Source organism: Mustela erminea, chromosome 1 (genome assembly GCF_009829155.1).
Source record: "Mustela erminea isolate mMusErm1 chromosome 1, mMusErm1.Pri, whole genome shotgun sequence".
Classification (NCBI taxonomy): Eukaryota; Metazoa; Chordata; class Mammalia; order Carnivora; family Mustelidae; genus Mustela; species Mustela erminea.
The window spans coordinates 17,871,340-17,890,749 of NC_045614.1; the positions used below are offsets into that span (position 1 = coordinate 17,871,340).

General features: G+C 41.5%; 1 protein-coding gene across 3 annotated transcripts in view; it reads right to left on the reverse strand.

Annotated features, from left to right (window-relative positions):
• SMARCC1 (SWI/SNF related, matrix associated, actin dependent regulator of chromatin subfamily c member 1) overlaps window positions 1-17,353 on the reverse strand; it is a 173,237-nt gene extending 155,884 nt beyond the window's left edge. For 2 of the 3 annotated variants that reach the window (XM_032318216.1, XM_032318205.1), the window contains exons 1-2: window positions 17,042-17,353; window positions 8,442-8,561 (exon numbers count right to left, since the gene is read on the reverse strand). In XM_032318216.1, the coding sequence (XP_032174107.1) occupies window positions 8,442-8,561; window positions 17,042-17,236 (315 nt within the window). In that variant the 5' untranslated portion in view covers window positions 17,237-17,353. The remainder of the gene's footprint in view (window positions 1-8,441; window positions 8,562-17,041) is intronic. The other variant, XM_032318225.1, reaches the window with a different exon arrangement.
• Between the last annotated feature and the right edge of the window lie 2,057 nt (window positions 17,354-19,410).

Genomic DNA, 19,410 nt, shown 5'->3' on the forward strand with positions numbered 1-19,410 from the left:
TAAGAGCTAAGAGAATTCAAAGAAGAAAAAATATCTTTACAACAAATGGTAGCTCTAAAACTACTGGATATGGGGCACCTGCATGGCTCACCAGGTTAAGTGTCTGCCTTCAGCTAGGGTCATGATTCTGGAGTCCAGGTTATCATGGACCAGGCCCCACATAGGGGCTGCTCAGCAGAGAGCCTACTTCTCCCTCTTTCTCTGCCTGCGCCTCTCTCTCTCTCTCTGTCAAATAAATAAAATCTTTACAAATAATAATAATAAAATAAAATAACTCAATATCCATACTGAAAAGAGAACATGAGCCCTTACTATACATAAAAATTAACCCAAAACACATAAAACCTAGAATTATAAAATTTCTAGTAGAAAGTACAGGAAACAGTTTATGACTCTGGGGTATGCAAAGGTTTCCCTGAACAAATAAAGCACAAATCACAGAATCAATAAATTGAACTCCATCAAAATTCAAAACTTTTGGTCTTGGGAAGAGACTGATAAGAAAACAAAAAGTCAAATCCCAAACTGGGAGAAAATATTTGCAACAGATATATTATAAAGGACCTATATACAAAATACACAAAAGAATTTTTTTAATTAAAAAAAAACCACACATACAACAAAACTGTGCAGAGAAGGATTAACACAGCAGGCCTGAGAGGACTATCCTCAGAAAGGCCTACTTGCCAACTGGCCCTTGGCTAACATCTGGAAATCTGCCCTTAAGAGTATTCCTAGTCAACCGATTCAAAAAGTGTGGTTCCCTGAGACTAGACTATCTGCACAAACAATGTGGTGGTTTATGATGAATACCTGCTTTCCTTTGGGGGAGTCTGGAAGTTTAAGTATGTACTAGACAAAAGGTACCAGCCCCCAATAAAATCCTTGGGTGTGAGACTCTAACAGGCATCCCTGGGCAGAAATAGTGCCTATCTGCTACTACATCTTCAATGCTGGGGAAGAAGGCACTTTGTGTGATGCCTCACATAAGGGAGAGAGCAATCAGAAACCGGCAGTACAGATTCCTTCAGGCTACACCTGTGTCTTTTCCCCTTGTGACTAGGATTCGCATCCTTACTATACTGCTGTAACAAATCTTAGTTGTAAGTACGTGGGGCCCCGAGCTGGCTCAGCTGGAAAAGTATGAGACTCTTGATCTCAGGGTTAGGAGTTCCAGCCCAGCTTGGGTGCAGAGATTACTCAAACAAATTTTTAAAAATCTGAATGTGGGGTGGTCATGGGAACCAAACTAAAAAACAGTTTGAATAAGCAACTCACAAAGGAAGAAACACATTGTGTTTCTATGTCACACATTGCCACATTGACAAACCATCAATAAGCACATGAAAAGATGTTTAATATCAGCAGTCATCACAAAAATGCAAATTAAAAGTATGAGAGTTCACTACATACCTGGATATGTATGTAGTGGATGGATAAAATGGATAAATGGATAAAATTTATCAAAATGGATAAAATTATGAAGACTAGTCATACCAATCGCTGACAAGAGTGCTGGAACTCTCATACACTACACTGCTAGATGGTAGGTAAAATGATACAACCACTTCAGAAAACAGTTTGGCAGTTTCTTCTAAAGTTAAACGTTACCAACCCCATGACCCCAACGTTCCACTCCTGGGTTATTTACCTAGGAGAAACGAAAACACATCACAAAAAGACTTGTACATTAACAGTGACAGCGGCTTTACTTAGAAAGCTGGCAGCAACCCAAATTCCCAACAAACAGTAAAAAGATAAATGAATTGTGGTTTATCCATACAATGGAATACTAATCAACAGTAAAAACGAAAAATAAAGAGAACAACAGATGATGCACATCTCAAAGTTTGTTATGATGAGTCAAAGAAATAAGCAAAAAAGTATACTGTGTGACTCTATGTATATCAATTTCATGAAGCTGTAAATAAATCTGTAGCCTCAATGGTTGCCAGGGAACCGGGGCAGGAGATAGATTACAAAGAAACTTTTGGGGATGATGGAAATGTTCATTACCTTGAAATCTTGAACTCAAATTTTAAATACATACCACTTATAAGGCATCCATCAGTCATGAGTAAAGTTAGAGGGAGAAGCATTACGGTAAAAGAAAGGGAAATGGGGGGGGGGGCAAAAAGAGGGGGGGGGAGACAGGCATAAATAAATAAATAAATAACACATCACCCAAACAAATCAGGAATACAATGCGAGCAAACTAAGGTTTCTACTTGGGACTCGACATGGTATGGATGGGACTACAGGCCTGCCATTAACACTGGTCCTATAGTTTTCTGGGGCCCTAATCAACACCTGGCCCAACATGTCCTCTGCCTGGTATCCAGGTCCAGGCCCTAAAAGCCCATTACCCTGCAGTCCCTTGAGCTCTAACCAGTCATGCCAGATCATCTAGATCACTGCCCTTGCAGATGAATTACAAGGGCAAGAGTTTTTTGGACTTATCCTTTTATCAACAGTAATTTGCACTATCTATAGGTACGTGGCTTAATAGTTCAGCAGGACTATCTCCCTCATTTTGGCTCAACTTGTCCTTTCATGGTTACAAATACTTCCTCCATGGCTCACAACAGATACTTACAATTCCATTCCCACAAAATTCAAAGACAAGCAAAACTACACTATTCTCTTTAGCAATGCATACAAACACGGTGATACATATACAGAAAAGCAAAATGAGGGGCGCCTGGGTGGCTCAGTGGGTTAAAGCCTCTGCCTTCAGCTCGGGTCATGATCCCAGGGTTCTGGGATCGAGCCCCGCATCGGGCTCTCTGCTCAGTGGGGAGCCTGCTTCCTCCTCTCTCTCTGCCTGCCTTTCTGCCTACTTGTGATCTCTTCCTATCAAATAAATAAATAAAATCGTTAAAAAAAAAAGAAAAAGAAAAGCAAAATGAAACTTAATCATTGCTCCAACAAAGTAAATGTTCCCATCATCTCACTTAAATGGCCACTTATATTGCACTTTCATCAGACAGAGGTCTAAGATACAAACCTAAAGGACTAACTTCCAATACCTATAAAACACTTAGAATCTTCTTTCTTGTCCCATGTTCCCAAAGGTAGTCTCTCCACTCTGAAATTCATGGAATGGTAGGATGTTGGCAGGCTATACAGTTGACAATGAAAGGATTAATTTTTTTTTTTTTAAGATTTTATTTATTTGTCAGAGAGCAGAAGCACCGAGAGTTGCAGGGAGAAGTTGGCTCCCTGCTGAGCAAGGAGTCCGACGATAAGGACCCTGGGATCACCACCTGAGCCAAAGGCAGATGCTTAACTGACTGAACCACCCAGGCATCCGAAAGGATTAATTTTTTTTAGTGTAATGGTAAGTGGAAATTTTGAACATCTCATGAATGTACTTATAATTATAATCTTCCACTACTTCAGGCTCTGATTTGACCTTCTAGTAGTCTTCCAGATCTTAGAGCCTTGTTTTTAAACGTAGCTGCTTATGCTTTATTTTAAAAGGCAGAACACAAATCAGACTCTACCCTATCATTACAATGATGTTATACACTGAGCCTTGAAGAGATTACAGAAAAACAAGAATTTTTACTTGTGGTGGAGGTAAAACCACTTTTTTCTTCTGTTTCAATTCATGTCACATTTGCCTATACAACATATTATTTTTTAAGTAGGCTCCATGTCCAATGTGGGGCTAGAACTTACCAACCCTGAGCCCAAGAGTCGCATGCTCTACTGATTAAGCCAATCAGGTGTCCCTGCCTACACAACATATTTTTAGTTTTATAAACCCTTAAATTTCTCCTAAATCCTAGCTTCTCAATTTAGCATTAGATAGAACATACCCTACACTGAGCCAGCTGTTTAATATCCGGTGTAACTTAGAAAGTCAGCATATAAAGTTCCACTCTGATTAAAAAAAAAGAAATCAGCCCAAATAGTGAACTCTTATACCAGTACTGTTTATTCAGAAAGAAAAAAAAAGTTTTAAGGTTAAACTGCTGACATGTTTTACTAAAACATTCTTTGCTTCATTAACTATCTTTCTGATCCACTTTTGCTTGACACCATTACACATTACACCAACCCCTTTCATTTGGGAAAATGTTAAACACTATTTTAAGAGGAAGAAAAGTACATCTGGTCCCACTGGCACTAAGCCATGAATTATTTTTATTTATGACTTTTGCCTGAAAATATTCTTTCCTAATCTTTAAAATCCGGAAAAAAATAATGCTTTCATTTGCAAGAGTTTAATATCTCATAAATAAAGCCTCCTATACATACCATTTTTTAAGACCATTCATACAATCTTAATTAGAAATACCAATATAATGTGAATCACGTAACAGAAAATACTTCATGTAATGTTATCTGTAGATTTTATCCTAAATATTAATGTTATACTTGATAAAGTACTATCCATATGTATTATGTTACAGTGTTGGGGGGTTTTTTTAAAGATTTTATTTATTTATTTGACAGAGGGAGAGTGAGCATGGGCAGGGTGAGGGGCAGAGAGAGACAGAGGGAGAAGACTTCTTGCTGAGCAAAGAGCCTGATGTGTGGCTCGATCCAAGGACCCTGGGATCATGACCTGAGTCCTGAGTTGAAGGTGGATGCTTAACCGACTAAGCCACCCAGGCACCCCTGTTACGGTGTTTTAAATGATACCTTCAGCCAGTTCTTAATTAAATAATTCTAATCTGACTCATTATACACAGGAATAAGAAAGTAAACTCATGTAATTAGAGGTAAAGGAACATGGAGCTTTCAAATGAGTCAGAAAAAAAATACAGAGGAAAAAGTGATAGAGCAAATGTAGTAAAATGTTAACAATCAGGGACTCTGAATGAAGGGAAAATGAAAGTTCTTTGCATTATTCTTGCAAAATTTTTACTTTGAATTAATATGAAATTTAAAGTTACTCAAAAACCTCAGTCACACAGCCCAGAAAATGAAGTTACATTCATCATCCAGCTGAATAATTCCCATTAGAACAAAATGAGTATGTACTTCCAATATCTAAAAATTTATTCATAAATTATATACTGGTACTTACTACATTGTTATTATACATATATAACAAATCACATATTCAAAAGTAGGTATTTTTTAAAAATATTTTTTAAGTAGATCTTTTTTTTTAGGATTTTATTTATTTATTTGACAGAGAGAGAGATCACAAGTAAGCAGAGAGGCAGGCAGAGAGAGGGGGAAGCAGGATTCTTGCTGAGCAGAGAGCCAGATTCGGGACTCAATCCCAGGACCCTGAGATCATGACCTGAGCTGAAGGCAGAGGCTTAACCCACTGAGCCACCCAGGTGCCCCATAAGTAGGTATTTTAAAAGGAGAAAGTTAAAAAGCAAATCCAAAGAGAAGGAATGATCTTGCTCCATAAGTGAATTTATCCCGTACCCAGTAACTCCCAGTAACTCTCTTCTGATTCAACCTGTACTCTAAACTCCAGCTTTCACTTCCCACAAGATTTCTAAACCTGAGAAACCAATCGGAGGAACTAACTCTAACAAAGTTAGACTAAACTGAGTACCCTTCCCCAGAAACCTGCTTTTACTCTGGCTTCCCCCTTCGTGATAAAGGTGTCTGAATGCTCAAGGTAGCAAAGTCTTTCTCTTTCCAGCCCCTGTATTGCCCCCCTGCAAGAATATTACCAAGTTCTGCCCCCTTGAATTCTGAGTTCCTTTCCATCCTCTTTAAATCCACTGCTTCGGAAGCCTGGGTGGCTCAGGGGGTTAAAGCCTCTGCCTTCAGCTCAGGTCATGATCCTAGGGTCCTGGGATCAAGCCCCGCAGCGGGCTCCCTGGTCAACAGGGAGCCTGCTTCCCCCTCTTTCTCTGCCTACCTCTCTGCCTACTTGTGATCTCTCTCTCTCTGTCAAATAAATAAAATCTTTAAAAAAATAAAAAATTTTTAAAAATCCACCGCTTCTGGGGCACCTGGGGGGCTCCGCTCGTTGAGTGTCTGCCTTTAGCTCAGATCATGGTCCCAAATCGAGCCCTCAATGAGGCTCCCTGCTCGGTGGGGAGTCTGCTTTTCCCTCTGCCTGCTGTTCTCCCTGCTTGTGTTCTCTTGCTCTTGCTCTCTTGCAAATAAATAAAATCTTTAAAAATAAGCAAGTAAAGAAATACAGTTTTCTCCACATGGTATCATCACAGTGGATTATTAGAGCAGTTTCTTCATGGAGAGTTTTCAAAGCCTCCAACCTCAACAGCTTCCAACCCATTCTTCACACTGAAGCCTGTGGGATTATTCTAAAACCCCAAATCAACTAACCCACCCACTACTCTCTCCCTTATTGTGGTTCCCCAACACTCAGGAGATAAAGACCACACATCTAGGACCGTAAACTTGGCCTATTACGACTGATTCTAGCCCATTTCTCTGCCTACTTGTCCTCAGCTCTCATCTTACTGAAGAGTCACAACTACCTTCGAGTACCACATTTTCTCAGGCCTTAATGCTTTTACACGTTGCTATCACTGCCTGGAAATCCCATCCTTCAGCATTTCCCTGAAGAACTCAGACTCAACTTTCAAGTCTCAAATCCAAATGCCCTTTCCCCTGGAAGACATTTCCTGAGATCATCAGCAAACTCAAAGGTTCTATTCCTTCAGGCCACTACAGTGTGTGCCCCCCACCCAGGACAAGCAATACACGTACTGCTCTTTAAATTCTCAGAATTTGATAAGCAACCAAACACTTAATACTAGCTGAGCTCCTATCAGTTGGGGGGTGGGGAGCACTTTTTAACAAACCTCAGGGATAACCAGATAATCTAAGAAAAAAAGATAAAACCAGATCCATTGCTCATACTGAGTACCAAGATAAATTCTAAATAGATGGGAATTAAGTATAAAAAATGAAGCCACATAAGTACTAGAACACCTCACTAAATTCCTTCCTCACCTACGAGTGAAGAAAGCTTCCCGATTCAAAAACCACAATTTTATGGGCGCCTGGCTGGCTCCCTCAGTGCAACGTGTGACTCTTGATCTCAGGGTGTAAGTTCCAGCCCCACTCTGGGAGTAGAGATTACAAAACAAAAACAAAAGAAAACGAAAAAATACAATCCTGTATCTGACTAAATAAAAATAAAATGTGTAGGTAGCAAAAATGCCATAAGCAAACTAAACACATTTACTGCAAGAGCAGTAAAAAATATACATTATCTTCAGGGCACCTGGGTGGCTCAGTCGTTAAGCATCAGCCTTCAGCACCAGCCTTCAGCTCAGGTCATGATTCCAATGTCCTGGGATTGAGCCCTGCCCATGGGCTCCCTTCTCAGCGGGAAGCCTGCTTCTCCCACTCCCCCTGCTTCTGTTCCCTCTCTCGCAATCTCTCTCTGTCAAATAAATAAATAAAATCTTAAAAAAAAAAAAAAACTAAGTAAGCTCTTGAATTAAAAAAAAAAAAAATACACACACACACACACACAATCTCCTATTCTGAATCATACCTGAGAGAGCAATGAGTTGTTAAAAAATTTAGTGATGAAATAAGAACACCCAAGTCAGCGACTTCTAAGATTTAAAAAAAAGGTCTGCCTCTAAATTCAGTGGAGGCAGCAAACATTAGACTGGAAACTGCAAAAACCCAAATCAGAGAATTAGAAGACAAAAATTATGAGAAAAGCTACAAGTTATTCCTAGAAATCTAATGTTTATACAGAGTTCAAAAATATAAATGAAGGAATATGGGATAGGAGAGAAGACAAAATGAATATTCCCTGAGCTAAAGAAATATAAATGAGTCTTTGGACTGTGACTTATAACTAGTTATATTTCTGAATTTCAAAGATCAGTATAAACAAGGGGAAATCAAGTTATCAGATTTTTCTCTACAAAATCAAATGTAAAGGAAAAAATAAAACCAAGGGCACCTGGCTGGCTCATCTGGTAAACACACAACTCGATCTCCAGGTCGTGAGTTCAAGCCCCACGCTGGGTGTAGAAATTACTAAGAATAAACAAACTTAAAAAGGAAAGGAACAAAACCTACATATTTCAAAAGGAAGAAAGGCATAACCCAGTATTTCTACACCAAACTATCCAAGTATCAACTGCAAGGACAACAGAATTATATTTTCACACAAACTCAGAAAATCTTACCAACAGAAGATAAAAATTCCACAAAAAAGTATCCTAGCCACAAGAACTGAACCAGGAGAAAGAATGGATAAGACCTGGTAGAAAAGAGACTACAAGGAAACTACGACATAGTAAAATGTTCACAATTAAGTCTATAAATAGTTGTTGTGAAGTTTCATGCAAATTTTAAATGTCTCCTAAAAGTGACACTTCCTACACTGAAAAAGTAATAATAATCTATCATGAAAATCCCACTAAGGCTCTTTGTTTATTCTACAGGATAGCAGCAGTAAAGGAAAGAGCTGTAGGCTGCACTTGAGATTCCCCAGTGTTATTCCAAGTTGATGTACTTACCGGGAGTTTGGTGAAGGCCGGATTCGTAACATGCTTCCCAAAGGCATCTTCCTGGAACTGAAGAAGCTGTACCACCAGCCCAGCCAGCGTTTTGTTGGTAGGAGCATCCGCATGAACATACTGCAAGATAAAGATGGGGACTCAAAACCTGGGACAGTCGTGTGGAAGAGAACAGTAGCTTACTTCCTATTACCTACTAAGCACTGGCCAGGTGACAGATTTGCAGAGGTCTGAACCTTGGTCTCTGCGTAAAAAAGAGCTTACAAAAATAAATACTGGGAGCAGTGGGAAGGGAAAGATAACTGATCTCTTTACTTAACAGGTCTGAAGGAAAGAAACCATGCCCAAGCAATGAACCCAAGTCATCTCGTGTACACCTGGACCTAAAGTTGATGGTGAGATCTTGAACCTCAAACTTGAGCCTGATACTATCATCAGATGAGACCTATTAGCAAATGTATTTTGTAAGCAGGATAACCTGTGGCAGAGAGCAGACTACTGTTTTTAAAACGGGCCAACAAATTTCTTTGATACTCCTCTCATCAAGAAGTAGGGTGTATGCTCTTCCTTTGCTGAATCAAGACCATCCTTAATGATTAACTTGTAACCATCAGGATGCAGTGGGGAGATCAGGAGTGATGCTGTGGGACCTCTGAGGGTAAGTCAAAAGCTCCCAGGTAGTCCCTTGGGAAGAGTCACCTCTGGAATCCTGAACTACCACAAAGTCCAACTACCTGAAGGCCACCATACTTTGAGGAACCCCAGACAACAGGGAGAAGCCTCTTGGAGATACTATGGCCAGAAGCCCCAGCTGATGTCCCAGAAGACTGACAGTACAACCACCAGACACATGAGAAATAATGGTTCCAGATGATTCCGCCTCCAGCTGTCAAGTTATCCCCAATCATCAAATCTTCCCAGTTGAAACCCTAGACACAGTTCTCAGAGACAACTGTCCCCATTGTACCCTTCCAAATTCCTGACACACAGAAACTCGGAGCATAACAAAATGGTTGTTTTATGCCAAGAAGTTCTGAATATAATAAAATGGTTGCTTTAATGTGCACTTAAAAATGGTTAGGACAGTAAATTCTGTTACTTTTTTTACTACAATAAAAAAAAATTTTAGGGGCATCCGGATAGCTCAGTCAGTTAAGTATCTGCATTCAGCTCAGGTCATTGATCCCAGAGCCCTGGGACTGAGCCCAACACCAGGCTCCCTGCTCCACGAGGAGCCTGCTTCTCCCTCACCTCCTCGCTGTGCTCTCTCTCATTATTTGTCACTATCTCTGTTGCTATCTCTCAAATAAATGATCCTAAAAAAAAATTTTTTTAAACAAATATATTCGAAAAGTTATCCACACTAATGTCGACAATGTCCAAAGGCCAAACCAGTGGCAGAGAACAAGCTAGTTCCACAGCAAGGAAAGATAACAGGTAACATGACACAGAAAGCATAAACTAGCAACTTAAACTAAATATCAAAGTTTAACTATGAAACGTTTAGCATCACTTTGGAAAGCCAACGCAGTCAATACATTTTTTTTAAGCCTCTAATAAGCAGGAAGAACATCTAAAGACCTCCTTGAAATTCAAAAGATAACAGAAGATAGCAAAATGAATTTTTCTTCCTGGGACAAACCTCATTCCCCTTATCATCCAACATTTCAAGATTAATGTGGTAGAGGTTTCTAATACAAAAAATAATTTGTAAGTGATTTATACATGGCAAAACAATTACCAGCTGCACATTCTACTCTTACTAGACTGAATGACTCTCAATCTGTACTACTGCCAAGCAAAGATAAAGCATGATATAAAAAGGCAATTCTTCTTAAAGTTTAGTATCCTCCCAAATTTTACTTATTCAGGTGCATTAGCTTTCCACTCTCAATGAAACAGCCAGCACGCAGTTCACTTTGCTAAAGACTGATATTTTGTTGGAATGCTTTATATTACAAGACCAAATGCTGGTAAAATCCAGCCCACTGCCTGTTTCTCTGTGGACCAAAAGCTAAGAGCAGTTTTTAGATTTTTAAATGACTAGAAGGAAATCTTATTTTATTTTGTTTTTTTAAAGATTTATTCCAGAGAGAGAGAGAGAGCATGGGCAGAAGAGGCATAAGGAGAGACAGAATCTCAAGCAGACATTGAGCTGAACAGGAAGCCCAACACAGGGTCAGATCTCACCACCCTGGGAATATGACCTGAGCTGAAACCAAGAGTCAGGCACTTAACCAACTGCAATACCCAGGCACCCCTGGAAAGAAATTTTAAGTAATATTTTGGGGCACCTGGGTGGCTCAGTCGATTGAGGATCTGCCTTTGGCTCAGGTTGTGATCTTGAGGTCCTCAGATCAAGCCCATGTTGGGCTCTCTGCTCAGAGGGAGTCCGCTTCTCCCTCTCCCCCCGACTTGTCTCCGTCTCTCTAATAAGCAAAAAATTCTTAAGAAAAAAAAAAAAGTAATATTTCATGACAAATATTACATGAAATTCAAATTTCAGTGTCCATAAATGAAGTTTTATCAAAACACAGCACATTCACTACACACTGTCTATGGCTGCTTCCATGTAACAGCAGTCCAGCTGTTAGAATTGAGATGGCCTGACCTAAAAAGCCTAAAATGTTTAGTCTCCTACCCTTTATAGAATAAATCTGCCTATTCCTGTTCTAGACATTCCTTTTTCATCCTTATAAAGTTTTCTTTTATATTATGGGTGTTCCATGAAAACACGTTTTCATAAGGTCACAAAGTTAAACTTTACCTATGCCACACCACCAGTCAAAAAATGGAAAAAAACTTCATACAACTAAGCATGTAAGATATCAATTCTGTTGGCCTAAAATAATGTTTTCCAAACTTTAGACCCATTCGGAGTTTCAAATTCCATAGGTCAGGCCCAAGAATTTGTATTTCTAAGAAGTTCTCGGTGACACAACTGGCGTGGGAACCCACTTCAAGAACTACTAAACTGGGGCACCTGGGAGGCTCAGTCGGTTAAGCATCTGCCTTTGGCTCAGGTCATGATCCCGGAGTCCTGGGATCAAGCCCCACATAAGGCTCCCTCCTAGCAGGGAATCTGCTTCTCCTCCACCCCTCAGCCTGCTTGTGCTCTCTCACATTCTCTCTTTCAAATAAACAAAAATATTTAAAAAAAAAAAAAGAAGAAGAAGAAGCCGCACTAAACTTTTTTTAAAAAAGTCTGTTTCAGGTATTACTATACATCTTAAAGAATATACTTTAATATAATTTAAAACTTAAAGGGGAGCCTGGGTGGCTCAATCAGTTAAGCTTCTTACTTAGGCTCAGGGTCATGATCTCAGGGTCCTGGCATCCAACCCCGAGGCAGTATGCTTCTCCCTCTCCCTCTGCCCTCCCCTTGACTCCATGTTCTCTCTCTCTCAAATAAATAAATCTTTTTTAAAATTTAAAAATAGAAGTTAAAAACAGTTAAAAACAATTTTTAAATGTTGAAAACTACTTAAAACTCCCCTTTCCTGTAATATACTGCCTACTGCCAATTCCCACAAAAACTATCAAATTTACTTTTTAAGGACTACACACTCTAAAGTGACAACTCAGTATCTGTTTTTTTCCAACTTACTCAACATAGTAAATCTTTAATAAGTAATACTCAATTAGTAAATAATTCATAGCACCCACATAATAGACTCTTTAATAAACTCTTCAAACGTATCCTACAGAACTGACAAAATATGGAGTCTATATCTGCAAGGTTAACTTTATTTTTATAAGAATAGGTTTCTCAAAGGGGTTATAATGTACTGCAATTTTCTGTACAAGTGACATGAAAAATTAGTCTAACTTTTTATTTTTCAGATACCTGTAGATAACTGAACAATGCCAAATCCTAAAACTGAAAAATATACCATTGTGGAGGAAGGCTGTTCAGCAAAAACCAAATCAACCCTTTAGGAAAAACAGTTTAGCAACTGCTATACACATAGTTTCATACATATTCTAGATTTCACTACTATGCAAGTTTCATCTGATGTATTATCATTCAGAATACAAAAACATGTAAAAGTTCTCATGTAGACAACTTTATAGTTTCAAAATAAAGATGGCCAGGTTCAAAGTTCAATCAAAATTATTGCCTTAGCTATTTTAAATCCAATTTTTTTTAGATTTTATTTTTATTTTATTCATGAGACACACAGAGAGAAAGGCAGAGGGAGAAGCAGACTACCTCGGGGCTGGATGCCAGGACCCTGGATTCATGACTTGAGCGGAAGGTAAACAGACGCTTAACCAACTGAGCCACCCAGGTGCCGCCAATTTTTTAGCTACAAAATATTCAACCCTGGTTAGATACTTTCTCCAAATCACCCACAAAAGTTACCAAACATGAAAAGGTGACATTTTTAATTCATAAATGAACCATCACATTAATATATTAAACCATACCTCACAACCACTCAAAAGGCAGCCAATGTATGACCAGAAGGTCTTCAAATCAACTTTTTTTTTTTAAAGATTTTATTTATTTGACAGAGAGAGAGACAGAGAGAGAACACAAGCAGGGAGAGTGGAAGAGGGAGAAGCAGGCTCCCCGCCAGGCAGTGGGCCTGATGCAGGGCTTGATCCCAGGACTCTGGGATCATGACCTAAGCTGAAGGCTGCTGCTAAAACAACTGATCCACCCAGGTGCCTCTTAAATCAACTTTTAAACATCTCAAAATATTAACATTCTATTTAACCAATACGAATAAAGCAAGCTGATCATGGGATATACGCAAAAGTATCATTACCATCTCAAATTTAACATAATCCCATCTTCAACAACTATAGCATTTGATTCAGTCTTAGGGAAGTCAATCTTACTCTCAATTTGCATACGGAAAATTAAAACAGAAATCAAGTTATCTGCTCAAGGACATCAGCAATTAGCAGCCAACAGTATGGAACACACAAGTTCCAAAGTGTAATGCTCATTCACTATCCTATAGGAACATAATAGAGCTCATTTCCAATGGCTTCAAAAAACATTACCTAAAACATAAAGATTCTTGACAGCTTTCAAAATACTGAAATCTGATTAACAAAAAAATTAATGACTATAAATTATTTCAGTCATAAACATTTTATCTTTTGATCAAAAAAAAGTTCAACAGCATGTTTTACTTAAGACAACCAAAAATTTTTAGTCTCAAGTATTTTAAGAAAGGTAGAAAGATTTTTAAGAAGAAAAGAAAGGTAGGAAGATAAGTTTAGAAAGTTTTATCAATATATCTGCTTCACGCTATCTATGGCATGAATGAAATATCAAGTTTAACAACTTGTCCCTAAACAAACCTACTGCAGTAAATGCCCCATAAAACAAACAAAAAAACCTGTCTTTAACTGTTAAATACTTTATGTAAAGTGTACTGAAATGCATTCCTTTGGAAATCAAGTCTACTTTAGTAACCACCCTTAGATTGAAATCATCCTGACATCTTAAATCTTATTTCGAGAATAAACCAAACCAGGAAGAAATTTACCTGGGAACTTTACGGTTTACAGATATCCTTCACCTCCAAAGTATCTGAGTTGAAACCATGTAAGACCAGTAAGCCTTTATCGTTTGAAAACCACTCAGAAACCACTGATAGAAATACAGCTTTCATCTTCACCAAAGTTAGAATGAAAGACATGTAGCCAATAATACAAAGACCGCTCAGGCAGGAGACGAACAAGCTTCTGCCCTGCGGCTGGACTTAAAATGCAGCCTCAAGCCAACAGCCCTCTGCTTCTACTCACCTACTTTTTCCCCTCTCCAGGAGTCACCTCCTCTGAACTTCTTTGGCCTAGTTGAAGCTCATCCTAATCAAAAAGAACTCCCTCTTCCTTCTGTGTTCCTGAGCCAGATTTAGCAACAAAGCTTAAATGACTAGGTTCCTAATCTGTTCATTCACTGAACAAACATGTACTGAGCACCTACTAAGGACACAGAGAAAATAAAAACAATACAAGGAGGTTCTCTTTTAACTTGAAACCACATGAGTTTTACAAGTGTCTATGTCTATTTTTACCAATACATTTTCCGTTACCTTCCACTACATTCCTTGATGAAAGGGATTATGTGTAGCAAAAAGAACCGGGGCTCTGGAGCCAGGCAGACCTTCACTGAATCCAAATCTGCCACTCCTAATTGTAATCTTAGAACTCTAAGTCACTCACATCTGGAGTCTCAGGTTCCACTCATGTGTAAAATGAAATAAATATGTATTAACCACGACGGCTGTAAGGATTTGAGTAATGGTTTAAGTGCCCAGATACAGTTAGATGCCCAGTTGTCCATGGAATGCACGAATAAACCCATTAATAAAAATGGGACTATCTTGGGGCACCTGGGTGGCTCAGTGGGTTAAGCCGCTGCCTTCGGCTCGGGTCATGATCTCGGGGTCCCGGGATTGAGACCCACATCGGGCTCTCTGCTCAGCAGGGAGCCTGCTTCCTCCTCTCTTCTCTGCCTGCCTCTCTGCCTACTTGTGATCTCTGTCAAATAAATAAATAAAACCTTAAAAAAAAAAATGGGACTACCAATGTCATGCTTCATTTAGTTGCTGAGATTTATCAATGTGAAAATGTAGTATTAAATGCAAAAGAAAAGTTTAAATAAAACCCATCAATGTGTACACTGAGTGGAAATATACTGTGTCCTGGATAGTACTTTCACCACTAAAACACCACTCTCTAAGTCTAACAGGTTTCTGGCTGTCAGGCATAAGGAATATACAATTCTCAATTTCAGGAGTCCCAAGAAATACCCTCTGGCCTTATGAAACCCTGATATCTAACTTTTACTTTACCTTTAAGGCCTGAAGAATACTGAGCCACTAGCTGCCCAATGGCCTCAACACTCTGGGACACATTCCTCAGTCTGCCCCAGAACCACTTTTTCACCCACCAAGCAAACCCATTCCAACAAAACTGGGCCCAAACAGATGCACACAGAGTTTGGAGAGGCAGAAATTACTATTATTTCTCCTTCTCCTTCCTCTTCCTTGATATCCAAAGGAATATTTCTCATTTCTGCTAAAACTACATTGATAAACTAATGTTATATGTCAATTATACCTCAATAAAGAAATCCAGACTGAGAGAGGAGGAAGGCTACATTAAGGTACACTGAATTTAAAACCCAAAGTATTGGCTTAAGGGCACATGATAAAAATAATACTTTCATAATATAAGTATTCAATTCCCTTAGCCAATTCTAGAAGCTCTGCTGCCTCCAAAAAAAAAAAAAAGTGACCAATTTATCACTGTATAAGGGAGAGCAATATTCTTGTCTACTTAAATGCAGATGAGAAAAACTGGCAATCCCAAATGTGAATGCAAAATTTCAGGGCGAAAAAAAAATTTAGCATATAAAAATATACATCGTCTCTCACTTCCTAAAACTTCAGGAAGAAAGTCACTTCTGAAAGCACTACAGTGTAACGTCAAAGGAACCCAAGATCCTATCCCTATCAACCTCCAAAACCTGACCAGACTCCATTGCGCTGCAGAACTCAAATGACTAGGTTTCTAGACTACCTCCTCTTTTCATTCACTGAACAAATATTTACTAAGCAACTACTGAGGGAGCGGCTATGAGTACCAACCATGTTGGGGGTAGGGGACAATGCAGTGAAGAGGCCTGACAAGGTCCTTGCCCAGTGTTATGGTTCTCAATGGGGGGGAAGTATGGCAATAGAAAGGTATGTTCGGAAATCTGGGGCAGAAGAGGTATTTTGGGCAGTCTGCTTTATTACACCTTCCAAGGGAGTCATTCCCATGTATTTACAAGGGGAGTTAAAAAACACTCGTTATAAATAAAAGGTTAAGTCACAACTTTCAATACCACCGATTCAGCGGAACTTAACCTCCCCAAAGTAGGAGAAACAGCTAGATGAAAATAATCTCACAAAATGGTACAAGACAAATAAAGGTGATACGAAGTGCGGCAGTCAAGTATAAATGGGGTTCTCAGGGAAGGCCTCCCTGAGAAACACAGTAAATACAAGTACGTTAACTCCTGCACTCACACTGCAGGGAACTACAAGTACAATAAACACTGTCATTTTTTTTTTTTTAAACATCAGTGCTCATCAATACAATCACCCATTATATTGGCCTGCTGTTACTAACTTCCGAGTACAATGTCTAGTCATTCTTTACCAAACCAACAACAGGCAGCAGAACCTGAGCTACCTCACTTGACTTGAAACAAAACTTGAAGCTGCCCTCACAACCCTGGCTCGGACAGTTTGTAAGAATCATTGTTCGCACACCCAGTGCCGCTAACAAAAGAGATTCACGCCCTCCGGGTTGCTGAGCTCGAGATGCTCCTGCACGCCGGGGCGTGCTGGGGCTCTGGCCCGCGCGGTGCGGGGACTCCCAGAGGCCTGGCCCCGGGGGCCCGGTGCAGCCCCCGGCGCGCGGGCGCCGAGAGCGGACGGCGGGGGCGTGGCGGGCCCGGCGCCTGCCTTTGTTGTCCCTCGTGGCGCGCGGGGGGGGGGAGGGGCGGCCCGAGGCCCGCGAGGCCAGTAGCTGCGCCCGGCTCCCGTCGCGTGGCCTCCCCGGCCTCCACGAGCGCGCGAACCCACCTTCTTGTAGTGCTTGCCCAGCCAGACCCGCACCGAATCCAGCTGGGACACCGTCTCCGGGCTCTCCCAAAACTTGCTGGCCGGGCCACCGTCCTTCCGCCGATAAACGGCCAGGCCCGTGGCCGCCGCCGCGCCTCCTGCGCCCGCGGCACCCGCCGCAGCCCCTAGCCCGCCGCCGCCCGCCGCCGCGGCCATAATCGCCGTCCGTCGTCCCCACCGCCCGGCCCGCCCCGGCCCTCGCGGCGATCCCCGTTCGCACCCGCGCGCGCGCGCGCGTAGCCGCCGCCACAGCCTCCCGGCCCCGCCCAGCCAACCCCCTTCCGGCGCGGAGGGCCAGCCCCGCCCCTTCTCGGGACCCGGTCCTTAACCGAAGAGGGCACGCGCGCACGCATGCGCAGCACCGGCGCCAGGCGGGCTAGGGACGAGCACTTGCTCCCGCCTCTTCCGCCCGCCGAGGCACGCTGCGCACCTTTTTCGCTACTCACCCTGGACGTGCGGGTTGTCTTATAGCCAAGTTCTTGCATCCCGTGAACCACTGCACAGAGGTTCTGTGTCATCCCCTGGCAGCGCCGGAGAGGAAAGACCTGGCGTGAGAAGTTCGGAGGGGAAAGGCCGTTTACGGTGTCGAGTGCTGTCCGAGGAACCCCCAGGCGGGGCGGGAGTCTGCGTTTGCTTCCGCCCCTGGCCTCAGACTTAGCGCATGGAGTGGCCGCGTAGCCTTTGTAAGCGTTCACCTGGCACCACCACCCGGCGCTGCTTGGGCAACACACACCTTCCTCCCCCTCGTGGCTGCAGCCACGCCGGCTCTTTGCTACCTCGGGGCCCCTCACCAGCTGGTTCCTGAGACCTGGACAGGTTTTACCCTATGGCTGTGGCTTAGGCGCTTTCAAATTCATAGCTTAAGGGTGCGTTAGAAAAAACGATCTCTGACCGTACTTACTGACCTGCTAATCACATTCACCGGACATTCTCTAGGTAGCACTCACCACAACCTGATATTTTTCTTATTTGTCCACATCCATTACATGAGAACCTAACCGTGACTTGTTTACAGGTGTACTCTCAGTGCTGGGAACAGAGCCTGTTATCTAATAGATATTCCATAAATATTTGATGAATGAGTGAATGAATGACCTATGGAGGAGCAGAAAGATTTTAAATTATTAACGAAGTTTGATTGGCCAATATGGCGTTATAAACATGATATTATGTAACACCAGAACAGCAGGTGACTAATTGCTTGTGAGGAAGTCTGGTGAGGTTTCAAGACCAACTTTTAAGGATGAATAGAATGTGATGGGGAGGAAATACCATCTCAGATACACAAAAACAACTGGATCAAAGGCTTTAAAGTGTGAAAAGCAAGCTGGGTGAAACCTTTGAGCCCATGGTGTGCAAGCGGAGATGTTACTTGGTTGTGGCAGTGAATTTTGACTTCATCCTGTAAGCACTGGGAAACCTTTGAACAGAGAGAATGAATTCAGGCAGAGAGCGGTTAAGTAGTAACTGGCTAGCAGGAATTATGAACCCAGGCCTTAGACCCTGGAGTACTAATGGGCCCCCCACCTTCCTAAGTACACATTTCTTTCTTTCTTTCTTTCTCTTTCTTTCTTTCTTTCTTTCTTTCCTTCCTTCTTTGTTTCTCTCTTTCTCTCAAGATTTATTTATTTATTTGAGAGAAAGAGGCAGGGGAGGGCCTGAGGAAGAGGGAAAGAGCCTTTAGCAGCATCCATGCCACCTGGCACCACCGGTCCTTAAAGCCTCCCTGAGAAGGAGCTGGATGCAGGGCTAGATCTCATAACCCTGAGATCAGGATCTGAGCCAAAACTAAGTGTCTGACACCTAACTGTGCCACTAGGCACCCCAACTGTGTTTTCTATTAACATCTTGTGAGTAGAGCAGAGAAAATGCTCTGGAGGGGCGCCTGGGTGGCTCAGTGGGTTAAGCCGCTGCCTTCGGCTCAGGTCATGATTCGGGGTCCTAGGATTGAGTCCCAAATCGGGTTCTCTGCTCACCGGGGAGCCTGCTTCCCTCTCTCTCTCTCTCTCTCTGCCTGCTTCTGTGCCTACTTGTGATCTCTGCCTGTCAGATAAATAAATAAATAAAATCTTTTAAAAAGAAAATGCTCTGGAGAAGTTCAGCAAACTATTTCATTTGCCTGGAGCCATAGAGAAGGAAGTTAGTTCTTCCAGGGCAGTGGTATTCCAACTTTATTGCTTCTGCCTTCTACTCAAGTTATGATCCAAGGGTTCTGGAATTGAGCCCCAAATCCGGCTTCTTCCTCAACAGAGAGCCTGCTTCTCCCTCTCCCTCTCCCCCCTCCCACCCAGCTCGTTGTCTCTCTCTCTCTCACTATCTCAAATAAATAA